Consider the following 25,387-nt stretch of genomic DNA (forward strand, 5'->3'; position numbering starts at 1 on the left):
GTTAGGCTGTGTGATAGCAGCTGGGACATACCATTTGTGATGTGTTCTGTAAGGCTGAGTTCAGATAATTTGAGAGAGAGAGAGAGAGAGAGAGAGAGAGAGAGAGAGAGAGAGAGAGAGAGAGAGAGAGAGAGAGAGAGAGCACGCCTGGCCATAATAGCATGTCCCATACATAGGTATTTGTATCCCTAGGATAGGCCCATCTAGTAACTCGAGGTGGGGATTAGATGAGGGTGTAGGGGGTTAGGGGCCACTTTCACATTCTACATGAGACGTACGAACAGAACAGTGGTCTCTTGTGAAGATTAGCTGGCCTTCGGAGTGAGGAAACTCACTCCAAGATGAGATTTGGGCAAGGGTCTCTCAGCCTAGCTTGATCCATCAAGTCTGGGCTTATTGAAAACCTGGTCCCCCCAGTGGTTGAATGCAGCAATACATCAGGTTTGGCACTTATCACAGAATATGAAGTGGTATCACAATGTGCACTAACTTAGCTCTTCACACAGGTACATTTCACAAAATGCAATAAACACTACATTAGCATAAACCACACCCCTTTTGCTAACACATGCGGTACTTACCGCATTTTGATAAATGAACCCCTAAGTTTGTACCTGAGGCAATGGAGGGTAAAGTGACTTTCCCAAGGTCACAAGGAGCAACAGTGGGACTTGAACACTGGTCTCCTGGTTTGTAGCCCACTGCTCTAACCACTAGGCTATTCCTCCTCCCTCAAGTTGATGAACATCCTGGTTTCATAAGAATTTAATGATCACTAGTGAAATACAATTCACTTTTTCTTACAGTATCTATCAGCATATTGTTCTCTATAACTTATATCTAAAGAGGCTAGTTACTTCACCTTCGACAAACTTTCTCATGTGCTATTATTATTTTTTTTTTTAATTCTTTATTTATGATTAATTCACAAAATAAAATAAAAAATGCTTTTATAATATTCATACAATGAAAATTATTTTTGAGGAAGAAAGGTTACCATAATTACAACTCTAAATTCTAACAATGAACATACTAACTAATCTCCTTCTTCCAATTACCAAACAAATCTGGGGAGCTACAATAAGCAAGAAAATTTTAGGAAATTAATCTTACAACAAATTAACAGAAGTACGTCGGCATATCATTAAGACCCAACAGTATCCTGGCTAGGATTTCTATCTCCTTCCTCCTGGGCCCTCTGCCCTTCTAAGAATTTTTCTAAATCCTGTGGCTCATAATATATATACTTTTTATCCTTCACCCACATTATGCATTTACATGGAAACCTTATGATAGTATGGATCCCAAAAGTTTTAGCAAGATTTGCCAATACAATAAACTTTTTTCTCCTAGTTTGAGTTTCTTTAGCTATATCTGGATAGATCCAGATCTTCTGGCCCAGGTAGAGAGAGGTTCTATTTAACATAAACAGTTATTTAACATAAACAGTTTAATTTCTAACCTGTGTTCTGTAGCTCCTCAAAGTTGATCAAATTTTACATCTATCTATATTGTCAATGGTTAGCATTCTAATCCGCCTTGAGATTTCTCAAATTACAACAAGCTTGGCAATGCAGTAATAATGGGAGATTTCAGTTACACCAATATTGACTGAGTAAATGTAACATCAGTACATGAAAGAGAGGTAAAGTTCCTGGATGGAATAAATGACTGCTTCATAGAGCAATTGGTTCAGGAACCAACAAGAGAGGGACCTATTTTAGAACTAATTCTTAGTGGAACGCAGGATTTGCTGGGAGAAATAACAATGGTGGGACTACTTGGCAATAGTGATCATAACATGATCAGATTTGAATTAATGACTGGTAGGGGGGACAATAAGTAAATTTACAGCTCTAGCACTAAACTTTCAAAAGGGAGACTTTGATAAAACAAGGAACATAGAAAAAAAACTGAAAGATGCAGTTACAAAGGTTAACAGAATACAACAGGTATGAGCATTGTTTAAAAATACCATCTTAGGCGCACAGTCCAGATGTATTCTATCCATTAAGAAAGGTGGAAGGAAGGCCATTTTAGCCAAAAAACTTCCTTCAAAAATTGGAAGAAAGATCCATCTGAAGAAAATAGGAAAAAGCATAAGCTAAGCTAAGATAGAATTTGAAAAAAAAAAAACTGGCTGTAGAGAAAAAAAAAAGCTCATAATAAAAACTTTTAAAAATATATCTGAAGCAGGAGCCTGTGAAGGAGTCGGTTGGACTGTTAAATGATCAAGGGGTTAAAGGGGCACATGGAAAGATAAAGCCATTGTGAAAGACTAAATGAATTCTTTGCCTCGGTGTTTACAAATGAAGTTGTAAAAGAGATACCCATTCTGGAGACGGTTTTCAAGGGTGATGATTCAGATGAACTGAACCAAATTGCGGTGAATCTGGAAGATGTGGTAGGCCAGACTGACAAACTGAAGAGTCGCAAATCACTTGGACCAGATTGTATACACCCCAGGATTCTGAAAGAACTCAAAAATGAAATTTCAGATCTATTACTTAGTAATTTCTAAATTATCATTAAAATTGTCCAAAATCGTACCTGAAGACTGGAAGGTAGCCAATGTAACCTCAAGGGCTCCAGGGGTAATCTGGGTAACCTATAGACTGGTGAGTCTGACTTCAGTGTTGGGAAAAATCGTGAAAACTATTCTAAAGAACAAAATCACAGAATATATAGATAGACATGATTTAATGGGACATGGCCATCATGGATTTGCCCAAGGGAAGTCTTGCCTCACAAATCTGCTACTTTTTTGAAGGGATTAATAAACATGTGGACAAAGGTGAACCGGTAGATGTAGTGTATTTGGATTTTCAGAAGGCGTCTGACAAAGTCCCTCATGAGAGGCTTCTAAGAAAATTAAAAAGTCATGGGATAGGAGACAATGTACTTTTGTGGATTGCAAACTGGTTAAAAGACAGGAAACAGAGAGTAGGATTAAATGATCAGTTTTTTTCAGTGGAGAGAGGTAAACAGTGGAGTGCCTCAGGGATCTGTACTTCGACAGTTGCTTTTTAATATATTCATAAATGATCTGGAAAGGGGAACGACAAGTGAAATGATCAAATTTGCAGATGACCCAAAATTATTCAGATTAGTTAAATCACAAGCAGATTGTGTTAAATTACAGGAGAACCTTGTGAGACTGGAAGATTGGGCATCCAAATGGAAAATGCAGTGTATTTATTTATTTTATTTATATTCCACATGCAAGGTGATGCAGATAGGGAAATACAACACATGTTTCATGTTAGGAGTTGCCACCCAGGAAAAAGATCTAGGCTTATTACCTGCATTAGTAGCATGGTATCTAGTTAATGTTTGGGTACTTGCTAGGTACTTGTATCCTGATTGGCCACTGTTGGAAACAGGATGCTGGGCTTGATGGTCCCTTGGTCTAATCCAGTATGGCAACTTCTTATGTTCTTATGTTCTGAGTTTCTTCAGAATGTATCAAGTGTTTCTATTGCCTTTATGGGTCCGTTTTCAAAAATACTCAGTGCTTCACTTAGAGCCATAACTTTTAGCCACCTAAATTTCGCTAAAAATGTACCTAAAACTTAGGTACCTAAATTGAGGTCTGCAATTCATTTGAATAGATTTAGGTATCCAAGTTAGATGTCTAGTGCTGAACATCAGTGCTAAGCACCTAAAAGTCAAGAATTCAAAACGGTGCGTCTAACCTTTGAAGGACAAACCACAAAGTTTGAATTTCCTGCCCTACTGAGCAGCTAAATTTTAACTGGGCATGCATTATCTGATTAGCCAAATAAGAATGAGCTGGCATGGGAGCAGGCCCTAAATTTGTATCTAGCTAACTTTGGTCATAAATATTCCAATCCAAAAGTTGGTTGAAAAACTAAAAAAAAATGTAGTGGCTGTGTGCAGTGGATGATTTCCACCCCTCAATCTAATTAAAAAAATATTACACGGCCGAGCAGAAACCCCTCCCCACCCCCCCACCCCCAAATATATGCAAACCTTGTAGCTCAGCCCAGCTGAATTCCTTACCTTCTGCCTCAAATATTATTTAAAATTGTCTTACAGCAAGTGGCGTTGATCCCCCACCCTTAACCCGTATCTTTAAAAACGTTTGCCAAACAGCCCGCTCCCTAACCTCCAAAACAGAGCAGGCGCAGGAGAAGCGGGTTATCTGCTCCAGCTCTGCTGAAAGCTCTGACTTAATTCTGGACATGGCTTGGCCCCCTTCACTGACAGCATGGCCTGAGGCTAGCGAATGAATTAATACTAAATGCTGGTAGCTGTCAGAGCTATCAGCATCGGTACTCGGCATAACAATCTCTTCTGCTCATGCTCTGCTTTCGGCATGGTCTGGGGGAGGGTTCCAGGTTCAGGATTTTGGCAATGTATTTATTTTTATTTTAAAACAACTTTAGGATTGTTATACAGGGTAAGAACAAAACAATATTTCAGCAATTATGCAATTTGAGATTCGGTACTTAGACTTTAACTAATCAAAAAGCAACTACTTAGAGCAGATAAATTGAATGCATAGTTCATACTACATATTTTATGGCATCACTTCCCTCTTATTCTGTCCCTGGATCTTATTAGCTGTCAAGCATGTTCCCCTCACTATAATTTCACATACCTGGAACTTTATAATAGTAGCAAATAAGAAGCCCACCCTGGAATATATTTTTTTTAATGATTTGGGTTGGGTAGGGATCAGTACTGTTCGCCATGCAAAATTTTAAATTTAAATATTGAGGGCAAGAAGGGGGTCTGGCTTGGCCAGGCTACAAGGTTGTATATATTAGGGAGGGGTCACTCGGCTTGCAGTATTTTAATGAAACCCTTTTCTTGGAAGGGGCATTGTCCTTCAGGAAACACAAAAGTAATTTCTCTGGGAGTTGCATTCCTTCTTAGTTCCCCTTCCTCCTTGTGAGTCCTATCTGTGGCGGGGAGATTGGAATAAGCTGTGCTTGTGGTGGTGTAATCTTTCTCCCCGTGTGCCTGTAAATCAGTCGAGATGGATGCTGAGGTGCTGCTGCTGGACTGGAACAGGTGAGCAGTACACAGACCTGGGTGTTCAAAAGATGGCTTTACTGATTATCTCAAACTGAATCCATGCCCAACTCACAAATAAACCGGAAGTACGGCTGGATTTGTCCTCTTTCTGTGCACGTGGTGATGACTCGGGTTCCTGGGTGATTCCTTCGCTGAGTGTGTAAGAGGCCCCGGAACCTGGGGAAGTCCTAATAAGGGCAGGAAACAGTCCTACCTTGAGTTCCAAGTTGCTTTCTTCTACCCAGCCTATGCCTGTGTCCCAGATCCAGTGGTGGGCCTCCAGCCTTGATCTGCTTCCTTCTTTCTCCAAACTCTATTCTTTGTGACCCCCCGAGGCAAAGATCTGCTGCTGATAGAGATCAAGCACTCTGCCCAGTCTCCAAATGAGAGGAGCGGTGACCAAAAACTCCTCTCGACAAAAAGAGAGAGAATTACCTTACTCAATTGCCCTGAAAACTGTTCTGCAGCGGTACCGTCACTGCAGTCCTTCTATGACTTAGAAGGATATCTGCAGGTCTTCAGAGCCCTGGCCCTCCAGGTCCGGGGAATGGCTATCTCCAGGAGTTAAAACCGAACTGCATCCAGAAAATAACTCTCACAGTTTGAAAGTTTCCTGAAATAAAGGATCTGCTCTAACTCTGAGGTAAATCCTTAACAAGCAGGTGGCGCCCTCCAAAAATATCCTCAATGAGGGAGTATAAAGGAAAATACGGAGCTTCTTTCTCTTCAGACACCTTCCTCTGTCCTAGCCTCTACTTATAGTATAAGGTCCACCCACTCAGACTGACTCTGGAGGAGGTGCTGAACTGTGGTAGCCCTTCTGGCTGGTGGAATACTAGCGACATCTAGTGGCCGACCAGGGGGTTGCCACATTTATATTCATAGCGGGGGGGGGGGGGGGGGGGGGTAGGAGCGGGGAGGATCGGTCGCTGCTTGTCCACTGGATATTTGTCTTTTATTTTTTATTTTATTTTTTTTTAATATTCAGTAAGCTGGTGAGTGGCAAAATTGTCCAGTTAAATTTATTCAGGTAATTTTAGCCAAATACAGTCAGCGGCACTTTTATCCTGCTGAGACTGATCACCCCGGCTCATAAAGCAAGAAGCACCACTGCAAACGTTTTGCAACCTTTGTCATGTGCTGGGCATGCATTTCAGTGGCATTTCTAGACCCACCACACGTGCACACAGGCTCTCGCTCTCACGGGCTCCCTCACCCATACACTCACACAGGCGCTCCCCTCTGGGCTTCCCCCTCTTCTCTGGACCTCTTTTGGCCTTTGGCCTGTTGTTCAGCCGCCAAGGGATGAGAACCGTGGCGGCACTGCTGGTCCTCTTCCTAGGCTGCCGCTGGATCCGTGGAGGCCTGCAGAGCCTCTTCTGTGTGGCCTGATAGCCTCTGAAGTAACCTCGGGGCATGGTCTCTGTTTGCCCAGGGCTAATAATGCCTCTGGGTCTTATACTTTTTCTCCTTTTTTTTTTTTTTTTTTTTTTTTTAACTATGCAGAGCTCCATCAGATAAGTTAAAGTACTGCCCCCATGTACATTATGGAAACACTGAGGGTAATCTTTATCAAAGCACAACGGGGATTTTTTTTTTCTATGGCATTTGCCTTTTCACCATTTTTAAGCTTATTTCAAATAACTGTGCTGTTTAATAGATTCAGAAAGCATGTTGCTTACGGTTTTTATTTATTTATTTATTTTTTGTTTTTATATACCGATCTTCCTACATTAGATGCAAATCAAACCGGTTTACATAGAACAATAACTTACCAAATGGCATTACATGAAACAATTAACATTTAAACAACATTAAATAACATTGTCAGGAGAATAAACCAATTATACAAATTGAATTAAATGGTAGTCACAGTGAACTTTTGAAGTCCTTATGTTGATCTTAGTTAGATATAAGGAAGCAAGATAGGTGAAAATAAATAAATAAATGAGGCGAAAGTGACTGAGGGACTCTTTAAGGGAGCCTGAATAACAGTGAAAGACTAAAGACAAATCAAACCAAATATGTGAGAGAAAAATAAACAGAGAGGTGTATCTGTTGTAAGTTAATAAGTGCGTTTTATGGCGCTCTGATAGCATAATGAAAATAAGGGGTCAAATTCAATTCACAGTTCAATCAAGCAGCAAGAAAAAAATTAACCGAGCAAGACTAAAGCTATGTAGGAGGACTATGAGTAAAAGTGCAAAACAGGGCAGCAGTAATGCACAATCTCATTGGCCTTCAACAATGAGGAGAAACCTGGAGTCATGGACATCCGCCCTTCTAAAGAAGAGCGAGAGAAAAATGCATGAAAATCCACAACCTAAATACTGCAAAAACTGAAAGGTGATTTTTTTTTCTTTTATTACATCAGTTAGAAGCCTATCACAAAATTAATCGACATTCAATAAAAAATGCATCCATGAATTAACCACCAGTCAATCACCAGTGTGTTGCGGCTGGTTAAATCCTATCTCAAGGTGAAATGAACTTGTACTAAGTGTGTAAATTGGGGTGAATTTGTAACATTGTGGTAAAGTTAGCCCGCAAATGAGGGCATAAATTACCCACTGTTCAACAGTTTTCAAAAAAGACTTTGAGGTAGATTTTAAAAGGTGTGCACGCTTGTCCATGTGCGCACACACTGGATGCTAGGATCTTATAACATGTGCACGCCGGCGCGCCGCATTTTATAATCCGCGCGCTCATATGCGAGGCGGCGCGTGCGTGTTTTGTTTTTTTTTTTACCAAATTACACACGGCGAAGCAATTGACCCTGCCACCTACCTAAGTAAAATAATTTTTTTTTACTTATTGCTCCATTGGAGCAGAAGCAACTTGCGCGTGCCGGCCAACTGCTGGCGCGTACTTCCCCGGGACAGCGGCTAATGGCCGCTGCCCCGCCCACGGCCCGCCCCCTTTTTCAGAACCCGGCAATTGTACGCGTATCGGCACATGCGCGCGTGGCCGGGACCCCTTGAAAATGCGCGTGGTGCGCGCAGAGCCCGGCCACGCGCGCATGTGCCGATATGTGTGCGCGCATGGCCGTTTTAGAATTCAGCGCGAGTTCACTTCGTTGAAAATTAGCCCAGCAAAACCGTGGGCGCACACAATCGCACCCTATTGCTTGTTGTGTATGGTTTTGCCGAGAGAGTTTATCCGCACAGATTTTACTAATAAAAAAAAAAAAAAGTAGGCATCTAGATCCCGTCCCTGCTTCCCCGGAGCACCTCTCCCCCTATACCTGCAAAAGCATGCACATATGGGTCATACATTTTGTGAAGCACTATGATACCCGCAGAAGTCCCTTTCAAAGTGTCCCTCTCTGTGGCTTGTCCTGTCTTGTGCTCTAGCTTGGTAGTGCTGCAGCCTGCTGCCTGCTCTGTTTTTTGGTTTTTTTTCTTGCTCTGCTATTAGTGGAAATATCTTTTCCTGGGAACCTTCTTGGATTTCCTCTGCCGCTAGTCCCCAATGTCTTCTTTCTCGCAGGTAGCTTTGATACATGTAGGTTTTACTTTACCTGTTTTCCACCCTCTCTGTATTTCGTGAGAGATATTACTTATGTCCGGAGTTCTGTTCCCATTGTGCCCATTGCCTGGTTTTTCCCTTTCCTCTGCGTCCATCAGGGGGGCTTTCTGGCAGGACTGGGCCCTTAACAGTGCCAGGTGATTCATTAATCAGAGGCAGAGCAATTAGGAGCAATTTCCCTGCTCCTGATACCGGGCAGAGATAGTTTTCTCACCCTGGTGGCAGGCGAGGAAGGAAATCTTAATCTTTTCCTCCTGCTGTGGAGCGGCGGATTGTTCCAGGGTGGTTGGGACTCTCCCGGCAGAAGGAAAACCCTCCAGCCGTGGGGTGGAAGCCGCGCGGCCGGTGGATAAAACTCTCAGAAGTGGGGGAGGGCAGGAAATAGGGCTGGAGGCAGGAGGGAAAGGAAAACAAGAAAATCAGAGAGCTGGAATGAAAGGGATCTTTTTTTTTTTTTTTCCCCTCATTATTTCTTCGGCTTTTGTACGCTTGGAATGATTTGTTGTGAGAGAAACTGCTGGAGACAGTAGTTTTGGCACTGGTCGTGGAAACTGAGCCAAAAGAGGCTTTTCTGCCAGCGACAAACTTTCTTTCTTCCCTTCCTTCTTTGTTTACCTTTAAAGGAAGAGGGTTAACCGAAAACAATGGCGCAGTAAGGCTATAGGGTTAATTAAGACAGGCAAACAGATACAAGGCGCTGCTACCTAGTGCTGCAAGCTCATTACTTGACAGCGAATGAACGATTGCATAAAAGTGTAACTCGTTAAAAGAGAAAATAGACAGGGTCTGATGACTTAAATGTAGCCTTCCCCCTGACAGCCCCCATAGCAGGTGCTGCCTTGTTAGGTTTTCTCGGTCTGCATTTATTTACTTAATGTTAACCTCTATTTCCATCTCCAGGTTATGTAATGGGGGGGGGGGGGACATTTGGGAGCTGATAGGATAGGTTGGCAGCCCAAAGGGCTCCCCTGGGTGTTGAGTTCGTGGACCCTTGAGCCGAGTAGGACAGATGATGACGCACTATGGAAGGCACACAGTGGGTGTCGAAGGCGGGAGGCGGCACAGGCAGGAGACTAGGAGGATCTTCACCACTGGAGACCCAAGGTCCTCCCAGGAGGAGCCCCGTGAGGACCCGGGCCGCTTGGACTCACGAGCGGTCTCCTGCGGATCGGTTTCCAGAGGAAAGAGAAGTAGAGCTGGAGCCAGGAGGCCAACTGGAACTTCACCACTGGAAGCCCGCGGTCCCCCCCGAGAGGAGCTCGTGAGGACCCGAGCCGCTTGGACTTAGGCAAGACCTCCTGGACGAAAGCCGAAGTCAGGAGCCAGTGGACGAAAGCCGAAGTCAGGAGCCAGTGGACGAAAGCTGAAGTCAGGAACAGCAACTAGCAACTCAAAACAAGAATGAACCTTGTTGCAAGGCAAAGAGAGGAGGCTTGTCAAGCCACTTTTAAGTACTGGTAGCGTCTGACGTCACGTCCCGAGGTGGAGCAGGGTTTTCCCGCGCTGGTCCCTTTAAATGGTAGAGGCCCTGCAGGCGCGTGCGCCTAGGGGGCGGAGCCAGTCCAGACGTCGGCAGCATCTCCCTCGCCAAGGGAACGCCGCGAAGAAGCTTGCCGGCCTGACCAGGCCTCAAGGGCGCCACCGCTGCCATAAAACGTCCCGGGGTAGGTGGGGGACCAGCCCGCGGACCTCCGCGGACCGGGCGCCCAACACTGGGTTGTTCTGACAGGATGAGATGAAGACTTGCTTCAGGGTCCCTAGGGCTGGGGACAGTTTCCTTCTCCTCGGTAATAAAACACATCCACGGTTATAGTTTGGGGTCGTTCCAAAAAATAAAACCTTCTTCTGGTAACATCCATTATCATGTTACCCTTTGTTGTGTGGGCTTCTCGGTTCCCCTGGGGACATAAAAATATTTGTTAGTCGGGGGCTGCTCTGGCCATCCTTTCCCCCTTCTTCCTGCACCTCCCAGGGAGTGAGCTCCTTCTGTGGAGGGAAGAGGGAAATCCTCAGTGGCCCGGGTGATGGAGCTGTCCCTCCTGACGTGGGGGTTTGTCTTTCTGGTGACGTTTTCTCTTCAAGGACAGACAGGCTGGACTCAGACTGGGTGTTCAAATCATGTTTACTGATCATTTCCAAAAGGTCAAATCACTGTCCCACACACATTCTGCAAATGAAACTCTACAGTTGAACTATTTGCACGATGTCTCTGCTGGGGGTGCTGGTGCCCATCTCTCCAGCTCCTGGGAGGGAGCTTGCCACTGCCTACTCATCTGTGCAACAGCCCAGGAGAGGGAGAATCCTAGGCGGGAGCTTCACGCCGTGAAAAGATCCTACCTAAGTCTGTGCCCTGCTCCCTTTGGGGTGGGGATCCCATTGGGAATCTCCCAAGGCTTGATGGCACAACCTTGACGAACCTCTCTGGGAGAGAAACCAGATGTTCCAGTTCAGCTCACATCTGTTTCCTTCACCAGGTTATGTAGAGGGGTGGGAAAAAACTCCACATGAACATAAAAGGGGAAAAATCCAAAAGTCTGTATCCAAAATATCCCACGCTGGGTATCACTGTCACTGGCCTTGCTTCCTCCAGGGCAGGGGTGCTCAAACCAGTCGTGTCCCCCCCAGCCAGCTGGGTTTTCAGGATATCCCTAATGAGTATGCATGAGATTTATTTGCAGCACTACCTCCTGTGTATGCAAATATTTATCATGCATATTCATTAGGGATAGCCTGAAAATCCAACTGGCTGGGGGGACCCTTAGGACCGGTTTGAGCACCCCTGCTCTAGGGAGAAGAGGGGTTGCTCATAGGTGTCCAGCTACCCCTCAGGATTGGAAAAGTAGCTCCTTTCCAAAGGCACAGGGTGTCCCCCCAGAAGAAGAAAACATAAAAAAAAACCTTCACCAAAATCTATAAAAACCTTCACTCTTTACAAAATTGGAGGCAGACCCTCTCAGACAGGGAATGTACTGAGACGGGATCTTCTTCCTAACGCAAAAAAAAACCCAAACAAACTGGGTCAGTGGGGCCCAACTCATCAGGGAGAAATGAAAAAAAAAAACCAGCTCCTTACGTCTCAAAACCTAGCTCAGACCGAAACTCTGCACTCTTACCTCTAACTACACTTTATGCCCCTGGGATAAAGTGTCAGCTCCGTGGAGAGACTGAACAAGAATGGACATCCCAGGTGATAAGGGACCCACCTGGTGACAATCCGAAGGGCTGGCCACAATCATAGCAAAAGCTCCAAGCTGTCACAGAAATACGATACAAGCATTTTTGAGCAGGTAACGTTTTGCTGGAAAAATAGGCACATAGATTTGAAAACGTAGTCTTCATGCACGCCTTTCTTTTCCCTGCCCTGTTGCCCGTGGAAATGCTTCTTCGCTATGTGGCTAAATGTGCACGTGTTGTAGAACAACACGCATGCTTTTTAGCCACGTTGAGGGAGCATAGCTTCCAGTCAGCCAATTAGTGCGGGTAAGATGCTTTTTTTTTTTACCTGCATCAATCACTTTGAAAATGTCTTCCCCATGCCACTTTGTGGCTTTTGTCTCCCCTATGTTAGTGAATGAACATAGTCTGGTACTGTTGGTCGTGCCAAGCAGCACGACGCTGTAGGAATGCTACATTAAATGGGTGGCCAATTCACTCCTCAAAAGCCACAGGTGGGTCTGCGTTTCAGGATACCCCTAATGAATATGCATGAGATACATTTGCATGCAGCGTGGAAATCCTGAAATCAGACCTGTTTATGGCTCTTAAAGTCAAGAATTAGCTACCCCTGCTGTATCGGGTGTTGCATGACCTTTGCCTCCCCCACTGCAGCAGCAAACAGAAATCTGACGGAAGCGTGCATTATATCATTTTAATCAGCATTTAAAACGGAATTAAACAAGATATAATTGATACTTGGTGTGCCCCCATTAGCTTGCGAAATGGCTTTAAAATGAGTGTGGTAACATTTTTTTTTTCTGCTTGTTGCTGGAATTTTCAATAACTTTTTGGCTTTTTTTGAGACAATTTTAGCAGTCAAACGTCACCAAATTCCGTAAAACACTCATCAGCAGTCTTCTCCCATATCCTCTGAACCCACATTTTTCAGCAATCCACTTTTTTTGTAATATAGGTTGCTTCTCACGTAATGCAATACACTTAGGCTTGGATTTATCAAAATGCAAAAACTATTGCATATGATAGGAAAAGGGGTGTGTTTTATGGTAATAGGCAGTTTATTGCAAAGTGCTATAATACCTATATTTCCTGCATGCAACCACTGGGTGAACCATTTTTAGTAGTTTTGAAGCTTGTAGAGAGCCAGCCTGGGAGAGGGAAAGAGAGAGAGATCTCTATGGGAAGCCCACATAGTAACTGGAGGTGAGGTTTAGGTATTAGTGTAGGGGTTAGGGGGCCACTTTGACATTCAAAGTGAGACGTACAAACAGAACAGTGCTCTCTTGTGAAGATCTGATGACCTTCGGAGTGAGGAAACTCACCCAAAGATGAGATTTGTGCAATGTTCTCTCAACCTAGCTTGATGTGAGTCCATCACTCCAAAGGTCCTCGAATCTTCACAAGAGAGCACGTATATGCGCGCAACATTTCATATGGATGTGTGCATGTGCCGCTTCTACCGCGTGAGCAGGGGGATTTCAATATGCGTGCGCGCCGACGCGATTACCAGTTAAACCAGTTCATTTCCACTTTGCCCAGTTACAGGATAGGACTTCCTAACCCCCGCCCCCCCCAGCTAACTAACCTTCTTAAAATACGCTCGCCGGCCCAAGAGACGCTAATATCTCCCTGAATCGGCTCACGTAGAGGTCTTTTAAAAATCTACCCCTAAATGTTTTACAGTGACTGCCGTCAAACTTCAGGGGACTGTGAAATAGTGAAGGTGGAGGGAGTGGGGGAGGAATTAAATTCTTTTAGCACCTTCGTTCTGCCGACATGAACCTTGAGCTTCAGAACATCAGCCGCCAGCCTTCAGCGCTTCTAAAAGTGGCTCACATGATTCAGAGCTCAGTGCTGTTTCTAATGAATTTGTTTTGGAGATGCAACCCGCCAACCCGCCCCTGTCACATGTACCTTAACCGTGTCTGGCTCCAACTATGGTGATTTCTTTCAAAATGCTGTCTGCAGGGCATCACTAGACAGGAGTAAAGGGCTTTGAAAATGCACTTATGGTAGTTCCTTACACAGGTTCCCTGCAGAAACTGCGTCAACTATATCACACAATGCATGCGGCAGTTCGGGCTATGCATGCCCAGTGGAATAGGAACACGTCAGCAGCTTTTTTTTTTTTTTTTGTCTGGAAAGCTAAAACAACTTTCTCTATTTCCTTCCTCTAATCATGTCTCAGATGTAAAAAAAAAAAAAAATTTCCACCAGAAAACAAAACTTGAAGTGTTTGTGAAATTCATAAAAGCCTTGGAATTGTGCTGCGGTTCTTTCACTGTGGGCCCTGGAATACAAATGGGTGCTATTTCCCATCCAGCCAGAGGGCAACTGAGGTTACACAGGGCTTTGACTAATAGCCAAAAAACAAAAACAAAAAAACTTCCTTTAGGGTTGCTGAGAACCAAATGACAAGAGAAGAGAAACCAGAATGAAAAAAAAAAAACCCCCCAAGCTTAATTGCATTACTGTAGGTCAATTCAAACAGCTCCCTTACTGTCTTTATCATAAAACTGTTATTGGAGGAAGGGAGAGATGGGGACATTGGCCAACCAAGCCAAGGAGAGGCAGCTGTAGGCGTCTTTCATTTACTGAGGGCCGCTGTACGCAACAGTACATGACTGGGTGGGTGAGCTTTCTCTTGAACAACTGGCAGATGTTGGTTTTTTCCCTGTAGCTTCTGAGAATTAATCTATCAATACGTTTATAGGTAAAAAAAAAAAAAAAAAAGGCCAGCAAACAAGTTGTAGGCGATACTCAAATTTTGAGAATAGCGGTGAGAGGGACAGTTTAATAATCATCATCCCTGTTAGAGGTACGGAAAAGCCAGTTCTCCTCAAATTAAAGCAAATTAAAGCAAATTTCCTCAAATTAAAGCAAAATAATTGCTTTAATTTCCAACCTGCCTGCTCTATGTATATTCCTCCCAGTTTTTCCCCTCCCTGTTGATTGTAATTCCAACCTTCTAGTTACAATGTGAACCGGTATGATGTATGCTTACTAATGCCGGTATATAAAAGGTTTCAAATAAATAAATTAGAAGGCATATTGTTAGCCGGTTTTAGCTGATAAAGGATTGAGATGGATTAGCAACACGTGTTTTGAATATGCTGTGGAAATGTATGCCTCAAATGTCTGCTATATGTCTGTCTTATGAAATTATATGTGTATTTTTTGTAGGGCGGGTCTCATCTCTGTCGTCCTTGTGTATTTTTTGTAAACCACTTAGGTCTTATATATAGGCGGTATATCAAATATGACTAAACATAATCATATCCATTTACTGGACTAAATAATATTTGTAGGGACCTTATTTTTCAGTTTTGATTTTATTTTACCTAGGAATTTCTATATTGTGGCAAAAAAAAAAAAAATCAGTGGTAAAATGACTTTTTCATTGATTTTTCTCCTGAGTGTTATAATGAAGTCATTTTCCCCAACAGATTTTTTTTGTTATAACTTTGTCATTCTAGGGAAACATAAAATAAAAACTGAAAACAAAGATTCCTAATTGTAGCGCTCGGAGGTGGACCCTTGTCCTGGGGCAGTGGAGGAACACCTCCTGATAGGGATCGGGAGGCAACTGCCCCCAGGGGGCGGAGCACTGGAGGAGACAGAGGCTTGGGAAGAGCTTCACCACTGGAGACCCGAGGTCCCCCCGGGAGGAGCCTGTAGGGATCCGGGCCGCTTGGACTTAGTGTTGCGTCCGTCGGTCTCGGAAGGCTTCGACCTCTGTGCCTCACCTTTCTCTCTGCTCTCCCCGCTAGCCTTGGGAAGATGGCTACCGCCGCGTCTGCATGCCGCTCTCTCCGGTGTCCCCGGAACGGCAATGGCAAGGCAATCTGCCGTGTTTCTCCTGAGGGCCTGCTAGGATGCGCACGCGTGTGCACGCCACCCACGTCTTTATCCACGTCGTGGCGGGAACCTCGGGGGCGGCCCCTCGAGAGACGTCACGCCATCCGGGTATTTAGCCTGCCCTTCGTTTGCTGACAAATCGAGTTAGCAAGGATTGGACTTGTCCGGTCTAAGTTATTCTGCCGCTTCCCTGCTGCCGCTGGAAGCTCTCTCTGCCCTTCGGGGTAATTCTCTCACCTGGGTACCCGCTCCTCGGGGGCCCTTTGCTTTCTTTCAGGTGCCGATCAGGTACTCACTTCTCGAGGGCCTGCTCTCCCTGCCTCGATGCCTGTATTCAACTACTTCTGCCTGCTGGGATCTCCATCTATACAGCTAACAACTTGTAGGTCGATTCAGTAAAGTCCACGGGAGAGCGGACGAACGCCCGCTCTCCTGGCGCGCGCGATGCAGTATTCAAATTAGGTGGCGCGGTAGAAACGGGGAAAAGGAGGCGCTAGGGACACTAGCGCGTCCCTAGCGCCTCCTTTTTGATAGGAGCAGCGGCTGTTAGCGGGTTTGACAGCCGACGCTCAATTTTGCCGGCGTCGGTTCTCGAGCCCGCTGATAGCCACGGGCTCGGAAACCGGACGCCGGCAAAATCGAGCGTCCGGTTTTCAGCCCGCCACGGGCCAAATTCAAATTTTATTTTATTTTTTTTACTTTTTTTTACTCTTCGGAACCTCCGACTTAATATCACTATGATATTAAGTCGGAGGGTGCACAGAAAAGCAGGTTTTTTTTCCCAGTGCCGGAAGAAATTAGCGCCGACCTTTGGGTCGGCGCTAATTTATGAAAGTAAAATGTGTGGCTTGGCTGCACATTTTACTTTCTGTATCCTGCGCGCATACCTAATAGGGCCCTCAACATGCATTTGCATGTTGAGGGCCCTATTAGGTGCCGTGGGTTGGACGCGCATTTTCCTCCCCTTACTGAATAAGGGGTAAGGGAAAACGCGTGTCCAATAGCAGGCTAACAGTGCGCTCCGTCGGAGCGTACTGTACTGTATCGGCCTGTTAGTGAGTAATCCACATTGTCAGTCTTTCTCATCTTCAGATCAGCACTGGGAACCTGCATCCTGCACTCCCTATACTATCATTGCGAGACGGGTCTCCTCTGCCGAGGGACCCTAGACTTCTACCTCTGGATCTCCTCACTACTGCCACCTCTGGTGGTATCACTGTGCTGTATAATAAAAGACAAATCTCTGTGTTTGCGTGTCTAGAGTTTAGACTAGTACTGTGGATCCTCACGGGGCTCCTCCCCATGGGAGTGGTCATCACCACAGTACCCAAGAATCCACTCCAACACCTCAAAACCACAACACTTAAGTGGCCTCGCAGGGTTTCCTGGGAGAGTGAAAGTCCAGCGTGCCCACAGACAGAGGAGGAGCGCAGTCAGGTCCGAGACTGGAGGTTGGATGCAACAAGGAAGACCAGTAAAGCTGGATAACAAGTGATAACAAGGCTAGAAGCTGAGCCAGAATCTACAGACGTGGTCAGACAGGCAGAGGTCAAAGTCCAGGAGTCAGTCCGAGGAATGGTCGACGAAGCAAAGGTCAGGTTCCGGAGGTCAGACGAGGTCACAGGCAGGCCGAGATCAGAAGGCAGGCGAGTCGAGGAACAAGCTGCTGTCACAGGCAGGCAGCAGGCAGAGAGACGGGTCAAGAAGCAAGCCGGGGTCAGTACCAAGAGTCAGTCCAAGAGGTACTACCTGGGGGTAAGCAGGAACAGACAGGCACTGAGACAGAAGGACACTGGAACAGGCAGGGGGACAAGCGTGGTCAATCAGGCAGCGGTCGGGTTCTGGAGGTCAGACGAGGTCACAGGCAGGTCGAGGTCAGATAGCGGTCGAGCGAGGAGTTTCAAGAGACTGAGACAATAGCAGGAAGCCCAGACAACCTATGGAGGAAGCCAGTTGCAAAGGCTTTTTACTCGCATCTTATTACATCGAGGCCTGAGCAGGTTAATGCAGTGGATGGTTTTTGCCACAGGAGGTGTTCCACTGACCGTGTAATGTAAAAGGCTGGAAAGAAGGGGGAGAGGAATTCAAGAGGGGATGCCAGGCATGTGAAGACTCAAGCATCGGGGGGGGGGGGGGAGGAAGTCTCTCGCTGTGACCCCCCCCCCTTTCACGCCTTAATCATGGCGGCACGACGATGACGTGCCTGCGGGGTTCCCACCCCGGTGGGCAGAAGAAAGAAAATGGTAGAGGGGCAGTGATAACCTGCCTGCGGGGTTCCCACCCCGGTGGGCAGAAGAAAGAAAATGGTAGAGGGGCAGTGATAACGTGCCAGCGGGGTCCCCACTCCCCACAGGCAGAAGAAAGAAAATGGTAGAGGGGCAGTGATAACCTGCCTGCGGGGTTCCCATCCCCCACAGGCAGAAGAAAGAAATGGTAGAGGGGCAGTGATAACCTGCCTGCGGGGTTCCCATCCCCCACAGGCAGAAGAAAGAAAATGGTAGAGGGGCAGTGATAACCTGCCTGCGGGGTTCCCATCCCCCACAGGCAGAAGAAAGAAAATGGTAGAGGTGCAGTGATAACCTGCCTGCGGGGTTCCCATCCCCCACAGGCAGAAGAAAGAAAATGGTAGAGGGGCAGTGATACCTGCCTGCGGGGTTCCCATCCCCCACAGGCAGAAGAAAGAAAATGGTAGAGGTGCAGTGATAACCTGCCTGCGGGGTTCCCATCCCCCACAGGCAGAAGAAAGAAAATGGTAGAGGTGCAGTGATAACCTGCCTGCGGAATTCCACCCCGGTGGGCAGAAGAAAGAAAATGGTAGAGGGGCAGTGATAACCTGCCTGCGGGGTTCCCACCCCGTTGGGCAGAAGAAAGAAAATGGTAGAGGGGCAGTGATAACCTGCCTGCGGGGTTCCCATCCCCCACAGGCAGAAGAAAGAAAATAGTAGAGGGGCAGTGATAACGTGCCTGCGGGGTTCCCATCCCCCACAGGCAGAAGAAAGAAAATAGTAGAGGGGCAGTGATAACCTGCCTGCGGGGTTCCCATCCCCCACAGGCAGCTTAAAAGCTGTGAGGTCCCGATATGATAAAGGTGCGTGCGATACGATAAGTATGGCCGGCGAGTGGGAAACTTACCTGGGTAAATTACCTGGATAATTGTAGCTGGATATTCAGCGGAACTTACCTGGATAAGCGTTCTGCTGAATGTGCCCAGATAAAGTTATTCGGATAACTTTAGGGTTAGGTATTTTTCCGACCAGCTGAGTTTGAATACCCAGCGCTGCCCAGAAAAAGTGAAACCAGGCCCCAGGAGCACCCCCAGCGCTGCCCCCTTCTTACCCACGTAGATTTTGTGCAGGTAACGAGTTGCTGGGGCAAAATTTAACCGGGGAGCAGAGGGAAATATTCAAGCCTCAGATTTTGTCTAGCCAACTCCAAAGGCTGTTAGCAGGACAAATCCTTTAAATAGTGATCTCACGGTGCATTAAATTAATCCCATAAAAGGCATCACCTACAACGTTTTTGTTGGCCCTTATTTCTGCATATCCAAGTGCACTATCATGGCAACTGCGCCACTTCGTTCAATATGTATAGAGAGAGAGAGGTGGATTTCAGGGCCACTTAGCTGGCTAAGTTCTGATTTATCTGCCTGACTGATTTATCTGCCCTGACTCCTACCTCTCTGGAGCGGATTCGAATCCCCACGCCTCTTTGCCGCTGCCGCTCGCGCCCCCCTAATGGTCGGCCCAGGCCTAGCTCGCCTGGTGCTTCCGCCGGCCCTGCCCAAGTGGAGGCATTTGACTATCTGGCCCCATTTCAGCAGCTGCTTCTTAACCAGAAAACTCGGCTAAATAGGCAGCCGACTAAGCAGTGGGGAGGATTGGGGGGGGGGGGGGGGGGCATAACTGGGAGGAACTGCTTATCCAGCTAACTCAAAAGTTATCTGCCTATATTCAGCAGATAACGTTTGAGTTAGCTGAATGTCCCAGCTAAGTTAGGCGGATAAGTTTAGACCTGCCAGATAAGTCTCACTCTCATTTCTTATCTGGTTAAGTTAACTGGATAAGTAGCTCTTATTTATTTATTTAGAATTTCTTCTATACCGATAACCGTTTGCACATTGTATCGGTGTACATACAAGTAAGAACTATTGGGCAAGGCCCTTACATCGAACAATAGCAAAAAGGAAGCAAAACAAACTATATATAACGTGAAAGGAGGAGCAATAAAACGGGTATGTTAGGCATAAATTATACCCTGTATAATACATAATACATAAACTATAATACAAGGTAAAGAGAGGTTGGGAGTGGGAAAGATAAGGGTAACAATAAGGGGAGTATAGATGACAGGAGGGGGAGAGAGGGGTTGTAAGTTATTAAGGAATAACTTACTGGCTGTCAGGTATTATTCCTGGAGGGGGAAGGGAGTAGAGGGTAGGCCTGAAGGAACAACCATGTTTTTTTAATTTAGGAGTGGAGGTCTTCCCACTTAGGGTCCCCATCCCAACCACCACTTAGCCAGCTAACTACTTAACTAGCCAGCTAGGCTTTGGATATGGACCTCAGATATATATCTGGTGGGTGTGCGTGTTATTTCAGCAACAGATGTTTTAGAGGTGGATGATGAGCCTCCACACTGTAAGAACAAAAAGAAAAAAAAAAAAAGAGGTAGAGAGAGAGAGAGAGAGAATGAATAGATAACCGACTTGCTGCGGCTGTCATGCATGGGAGGCAGGGGGAAACCAGCATTTTTCTCAGTCACGGAAGGAATGACATAAAAGCCCGCAAACGATGGGAGGATTGTGGCTGCTTCACCCCAGCCTGCCGGCGAGAGGCTTTGGAAAGGGAATCACTCTGCAGTGCTCGGCAGGGGGCACCACCCTGGAGGCTGCCGGGCTCTGCAGTCTTGGGGAAGGGGGGGGGGGGGGGGGGGGGGGGTTAGGGTTATGTGGTGCTGCTTTCCCTCTGGCAGCAGCAGCAGGGCACATGGCTCGGGGATGCCCGGGCGGGAGAGGAGGAGGAGAAGGGCAGAGCGGCGGCGGCGGCTGCTGCTCTCCTCTCTGGGCGGCCCCTGCATCGGGAGCTGCCCGGGGAGGTTACCAGCATGGTGAGGCGGCTCTGCAAACCCAAAAGCGGCTTGCAGGGAGCCAAGCAGAGGGAGCGGTGGGGAAACGAAGGCGCCCTGGCAGGTACAGTACGAAAGCTTCCGGCGCAGCGCGTGGCGCTTGACAAGCCCGCGGCGAGCCGTCAAAATAGGGATAGACGCGGAAAGCCTGCTGAGTGACTTCTGCTAGCCCTGGGGGGAAATGGGGCCAGACTTGCAGAAAAGACCCCGCTTCATGTAACGAGCAGAGTAAATCCGTCTCTGTGCATTGATTGCTGGACAGGTGGGGTATGTGCGAAGGGAGGGAGAGTTGGACAGGGCGCTTTAAACCTGGGAACTTTACTCTGCAGCTTGGGGGAGTGCGGGGGGTTATTGCTGACTTTTTTTTTTTTTTTGCTGAAAATACTTTCCAATCCCCATCAGTTAAAAATATTAAGAGTTAATAGTTTGGCTCTTCTGGTTTCTGGGAGGCTTTTGCATATTGGTTGGACGCCAGAAACGTAAAGTGAAATAAAAGTTCCCCGAAGCATTGCTGGTAGACATTGGCCGTGATGCAAGGAGCTGTGCCGTGGGCTTTGGATATCTTTCTTCCAGGTGAGCCTGTGCAAGTCTTCCCTCAGCTGCAAACACTCCTGCCTCCTCCTGCCTCACACACGCAGCCCATCTGCCTCTTGTTTTTTTTAAGTTCCTTGGGATATTTTAAAACATTTTTTTTTAACTTGAAAGCATGATTTCTTCCTTCTCGGCTGACGGAGGACCAGTCACATGAAGACGGCTAGCAGATTTAAAAAAAAAAAAAAGTCTGAACACAAAGGCTGACTTTGTATGAAGAAGGGGGGAAAAGTAATGAGTAAAACAAGGGCGGAGGAGGGGGAGAATAATTAAAAAAAAAACAAAAACAACAAACAAACGAATCCGCTGGGATTTGAGGTTTGCATAATAACAAGGAAGAGCCCCTGTGCTCAGTAAAGGCAAAGTGTGGTGAGATAGAAACGAAGCTCCTCGCTGTCGCGCGTGCTAATGGGGAACGCCAGGGGGCGCCCGCCCCCGATGGGGTCTGGAGTGCAAGAGGCTACAGCGACTTTGCCCCGGGGGGGGGGCGGTCCAGAAAGTGGTTCCGGAGGTGCAGGTTTCGCACACCCTCCGCGCTCTGCTGCTGATGATGATAATAACCGTGCAACCAGTTTTACCTGAGCACCTCCCAGGAAGGCTTCTGGTTATCTTACCTGCCTATTGATGAGGACTATTTATGAGGGATGGGGGAGGAGAAGCAGGGGAGGTTTAAGGAGGTAGATGTGAGGATTTCCATTCCATTTCACTCTCAAGCACCTGTGATTTAAGGAGCTCAGAAGCGCATGGTTTAAATTCTAGAGCTAGCCAAGCAGCAATTAGACATTTTTAACTCCTGAACTTTCAGAGGAGAGCTTCACAGCCCTTTTCCTTTTGTTTTTCTTTTGTTTTGTTTTCTCACTGGTTGCCTTCTGTTGGTGGCCATTGTTGGTTGGTGTCTGTCACTTACTTTCAAACATTTTTTTTTTTAATTATAATTTATGGGGATAACAAAATATTTCAGTTTGCTGCTAGTCTAAAAGATTGTATTGTTTTCTACAGGCACTAATTATGCACAGCTCAATTTAGTTAAGTTAATAGTGATTACCGCATTGTGTGAGCAGCTCTGTGGCATGATAAAAATTGCGCATTTTAATGTTTCGTCCTAGCATCCAGGCTCCTTCTTGGCCTTTCTGCCCAAGTGGGAACTTGTTGTGACCTTGTGCAATAAGTTATGACCTGGAGGAGTCGAGAGGAGACTCTGTATCCCATCATTAGTGGCCATCAGGTTCCCTGTTATCAGTTTAGGTTCTGCGGTGACCTCTTGATGACCGAGGAAAGACAGACCTTGACTTCCTCCAGAGTGTGACAGAAGTGCTGCCTCTGTGATCCAGTTAAGAGAGGTTAGAGATTCCCTTTTCTCCCTTGCATGGAGGCTGACTGCTGCCTGTAAACTAAAGCAGCAGTTCTCAGCTCTGGACCTTGAGGGCTGCAGACAGGTCTGGTGTTCAGGGTAAGCAGGCTGTGCAAATCAGCCATGTTGTTAGACCAAATATATATTGGTAAGTCTGATGATGATTCCTCATGGATAAGTTGAAGGCTAAACCTGTTTATGGCTCTCAAGAGCCGGAGGTGAAAACCCTTCCTAGTCTAGAGTACTATTAGTCACCCTGAGAAGCAGAAATGCATGCTAGTAATCGAACCCTGGATTCCTGCAAAATCCCTTTCATACACTTTTAACCACCCTTATAGTTCTAACCGTATTTACAGAGGCACGAGCAGCACAGTTATATCATAAAGACATAACAGTGACTACGCTGACATAAAGAACATATAGGTAGGAGAGAGCCTGGTAACGATCTTGCTGGAAGCACTTTTAAAAGTATTTCTGAGCAACAAATAAGCACATTCAATGCGGGAATGGATAGAGGATGAGCTTACAGTTATTAACTGTAGAGGAAAACGTCGATATCAAAGAAATGAGAAATAAATAAAGAACAGAAGTAAAATTATTTTTATGAGGGAACTACATTAGACAGGCGCATACTGCGAGCACAACAAATGGAATAAAACTGCATGTGACTGGGGCAAGGTCACACTGGTGCCGTTTTGAAGAATGGCGCCTTCCAGACTGGGTTCAAGAGAGCACCCTGGCCCGAACGCGGGATCCGCTACTTCATTTTAAGTTTGGGGGTAGGAGAGGGTGCCTGAAGGGGGCAGGGCCTGGAACCCCCTTTTTAACCTTTCAGGAAGGGGGGATGTGTTGGGGGGCCCGGGACCCTTTTGTATGTTGGACTTTGCGGGGTGGGGATCTGGGGGGGGGGGGCTCTATCACTTGTGCTATTGGGGAAAGGGGACAAGGAGAGACTTTGTATGATGTGCTACAGGGGGGGGGGTGCAGGGCCATTGCCGCGTGGCTAAATTTTTACTTTTCTATCACTTTGGGGAAGTCGGGGCCGACACTCAAGTGGTGGTCATGGGTTGAGATAGGAGTCAGTCTTGACCCCCCACCCCCCGCTCAGCCTCCCCATGTGGCCGTGGGAGGCTTTGTTTTTTGCTTTGGAGACCCAGTATATATTACGCAGGAGCCTCGGCACCTGCATTGGGGTCCTGGAGCTATAACATTATACCTAAAATTGAAAAGGTGCCCTCAATAAAATGTTTACATGAAATTGCCTAGGAATGACCTTCTTTGAATGCATTTGCATTATTTATGCATGCAGATCACAGACAAAAGTTATTATAATAGAGGAGGGTTGGGCGATGCAAAATATTGCGTATATCGTGCTGTTCAATGCATATTTAGAGCCGGATAAGTCAGACCTGTTACTGAGCAAGGAAAGTTATCTGGCTAACTTTCCTAGCTAGCTAGTGTTTGACTATCTACCGCTTTATATAAAATACAGAAAACTGAGATAGCAAAATAAATACATAGAAAAGAAAGTCCCAACCTGTGTGCACTGATCAATGTGTGTGTGTGAAGTACACACAGTAAGTTATAATATTCTATGAAAATCTTGCAGCCAAGTCATTAATAAGCAGCTCCCCTGAAGTTCTATAAGCAGCTAAGTGCCACGGGTTCCAACGGGCTGGGGTTTGATTGGTTTTGGCACGTTTGTGATAACATTTTTGAGATCCTTGCCAATATGAATAAACTTTACTTTTAATGTGGGCAGTGCTTAAAATTAATGGGTACTTTCCCTACACACACACCCACACCCCCCTCACATTCTCACTCTCCCTCTTTCTCTCCTGGTAAAAAGAATATTAGTCTTTAAGAAGGCAATATTCAAAGCCCATTCCTCAGGTAAAAAAAAAAAAAAAAAAATGTATTTTACCCCCAGACGTAGGGGGCTTTGAATAGTACCTAACCTGTCTGCAGGCCTGCAAGTTGTTCAACAATACGCACATCTTTCCTCACAGGCTCTGAAGGCAGAAAGGAGCAGCACGCACGGGTTCTGATCAAAACACTACCTGCAGAGAAAGCAGCCGCTCTCTGTGGAAACCTTTTTTTTTGTTTTTTTGTTAGGCAGTAATCAAAGTGATTTGATTATTGATGCAAAATCAGTGGATAAAATTAATCGCAGAGTTTGCTCCAACGCCAGGTACTTTTGGTTATCGCCCCCCTCTCCGCAGCTTGGTAATAAAATTAGCTCGCGTCCAAGAGCCTGAACTTTGCATCTTGTATGTGATATATGAGGGGGTTTTGTGCTGTGTTGCCGAGATGAATGCCTGTGATTTTGGTGGAGGGCTCAGCTTGCTGGCCAGGTAGTAAGTGAAGGATTTATTCCTGAAAGAGGCTTAGAGGTAGCATCACTTAGGTTAGGAACTTGTATTGTCCAACTTGACTGTTACTGTCTACACGCATGCTCTTGATGAGCGCTCTGCCTTTAAAATATCTCATAAAGCTCTTAAGCAATCCTGCTCCATAGGAAACAGTGGGGAAAAAGGGCAGCAGCAGCAGTGCACATATAGAAAACCTCTTTATTTGCCTAAAAAAAACCAGCAATGGCTTAAAAATGTGCAAAGTATACTGAAGAGCACTCCTAGAAGGCAAACAGATATCCGTAGACAAAAAAAACCCCACCACTTTGTTTATGTTGTAATTGATTAACTCTTCCCCTGCTCCTAA

At 46.0% G+C, this 25,387-nt stretch overlaps 1 protein-coding gene across 3 annotated transcripts in view; it reads left to right on the plus strand.

Annotated features, from left to right (window-relative positions):
- Positions 1–25,387, plus strand: part of PDE7B (phosphodiesterase 7B) — a 627,908-nt gene that overhangs the window by 340,486 nt on the left and 262,035 nt on the right. Inside the window, exon 1 of one of the 3 annotated variants that reach the window (XM_029596615.1) lies at positions 20,599–20,791. The exons of the other annotated variants lie outside the window; for them this stretch is intronic. Within the exon in view, the coding sequence (XP_029452475.1) occupies positions 20,707–20,791 (85 nt within the window). The 5' untranslated portion in view covers positions 20,599–20,706. Of the gene's footprint in view, positions 1–20,598; positions 20,792–25,387 lie in introns of those variants that run through there. 3 annotated transcript variants of the gene reach the window in all.

The sequence above is a fragment of the Rhinatrema bivittatum genome, chromosome 3, assembly GCF_901001135.1.
Source record: "Rhinatrema bivittatum chromosome 3, aRhiBiv1.1, whole genome shotgun sequence".
In the NCBI taxonomy this organism is placed as follows: Eukaryota; Metazoa; Chordata; class Amphibia; order Gymnophiona; family Rhinatrematidae; genus Rhinatrema; species Rhinatrema bivittatum.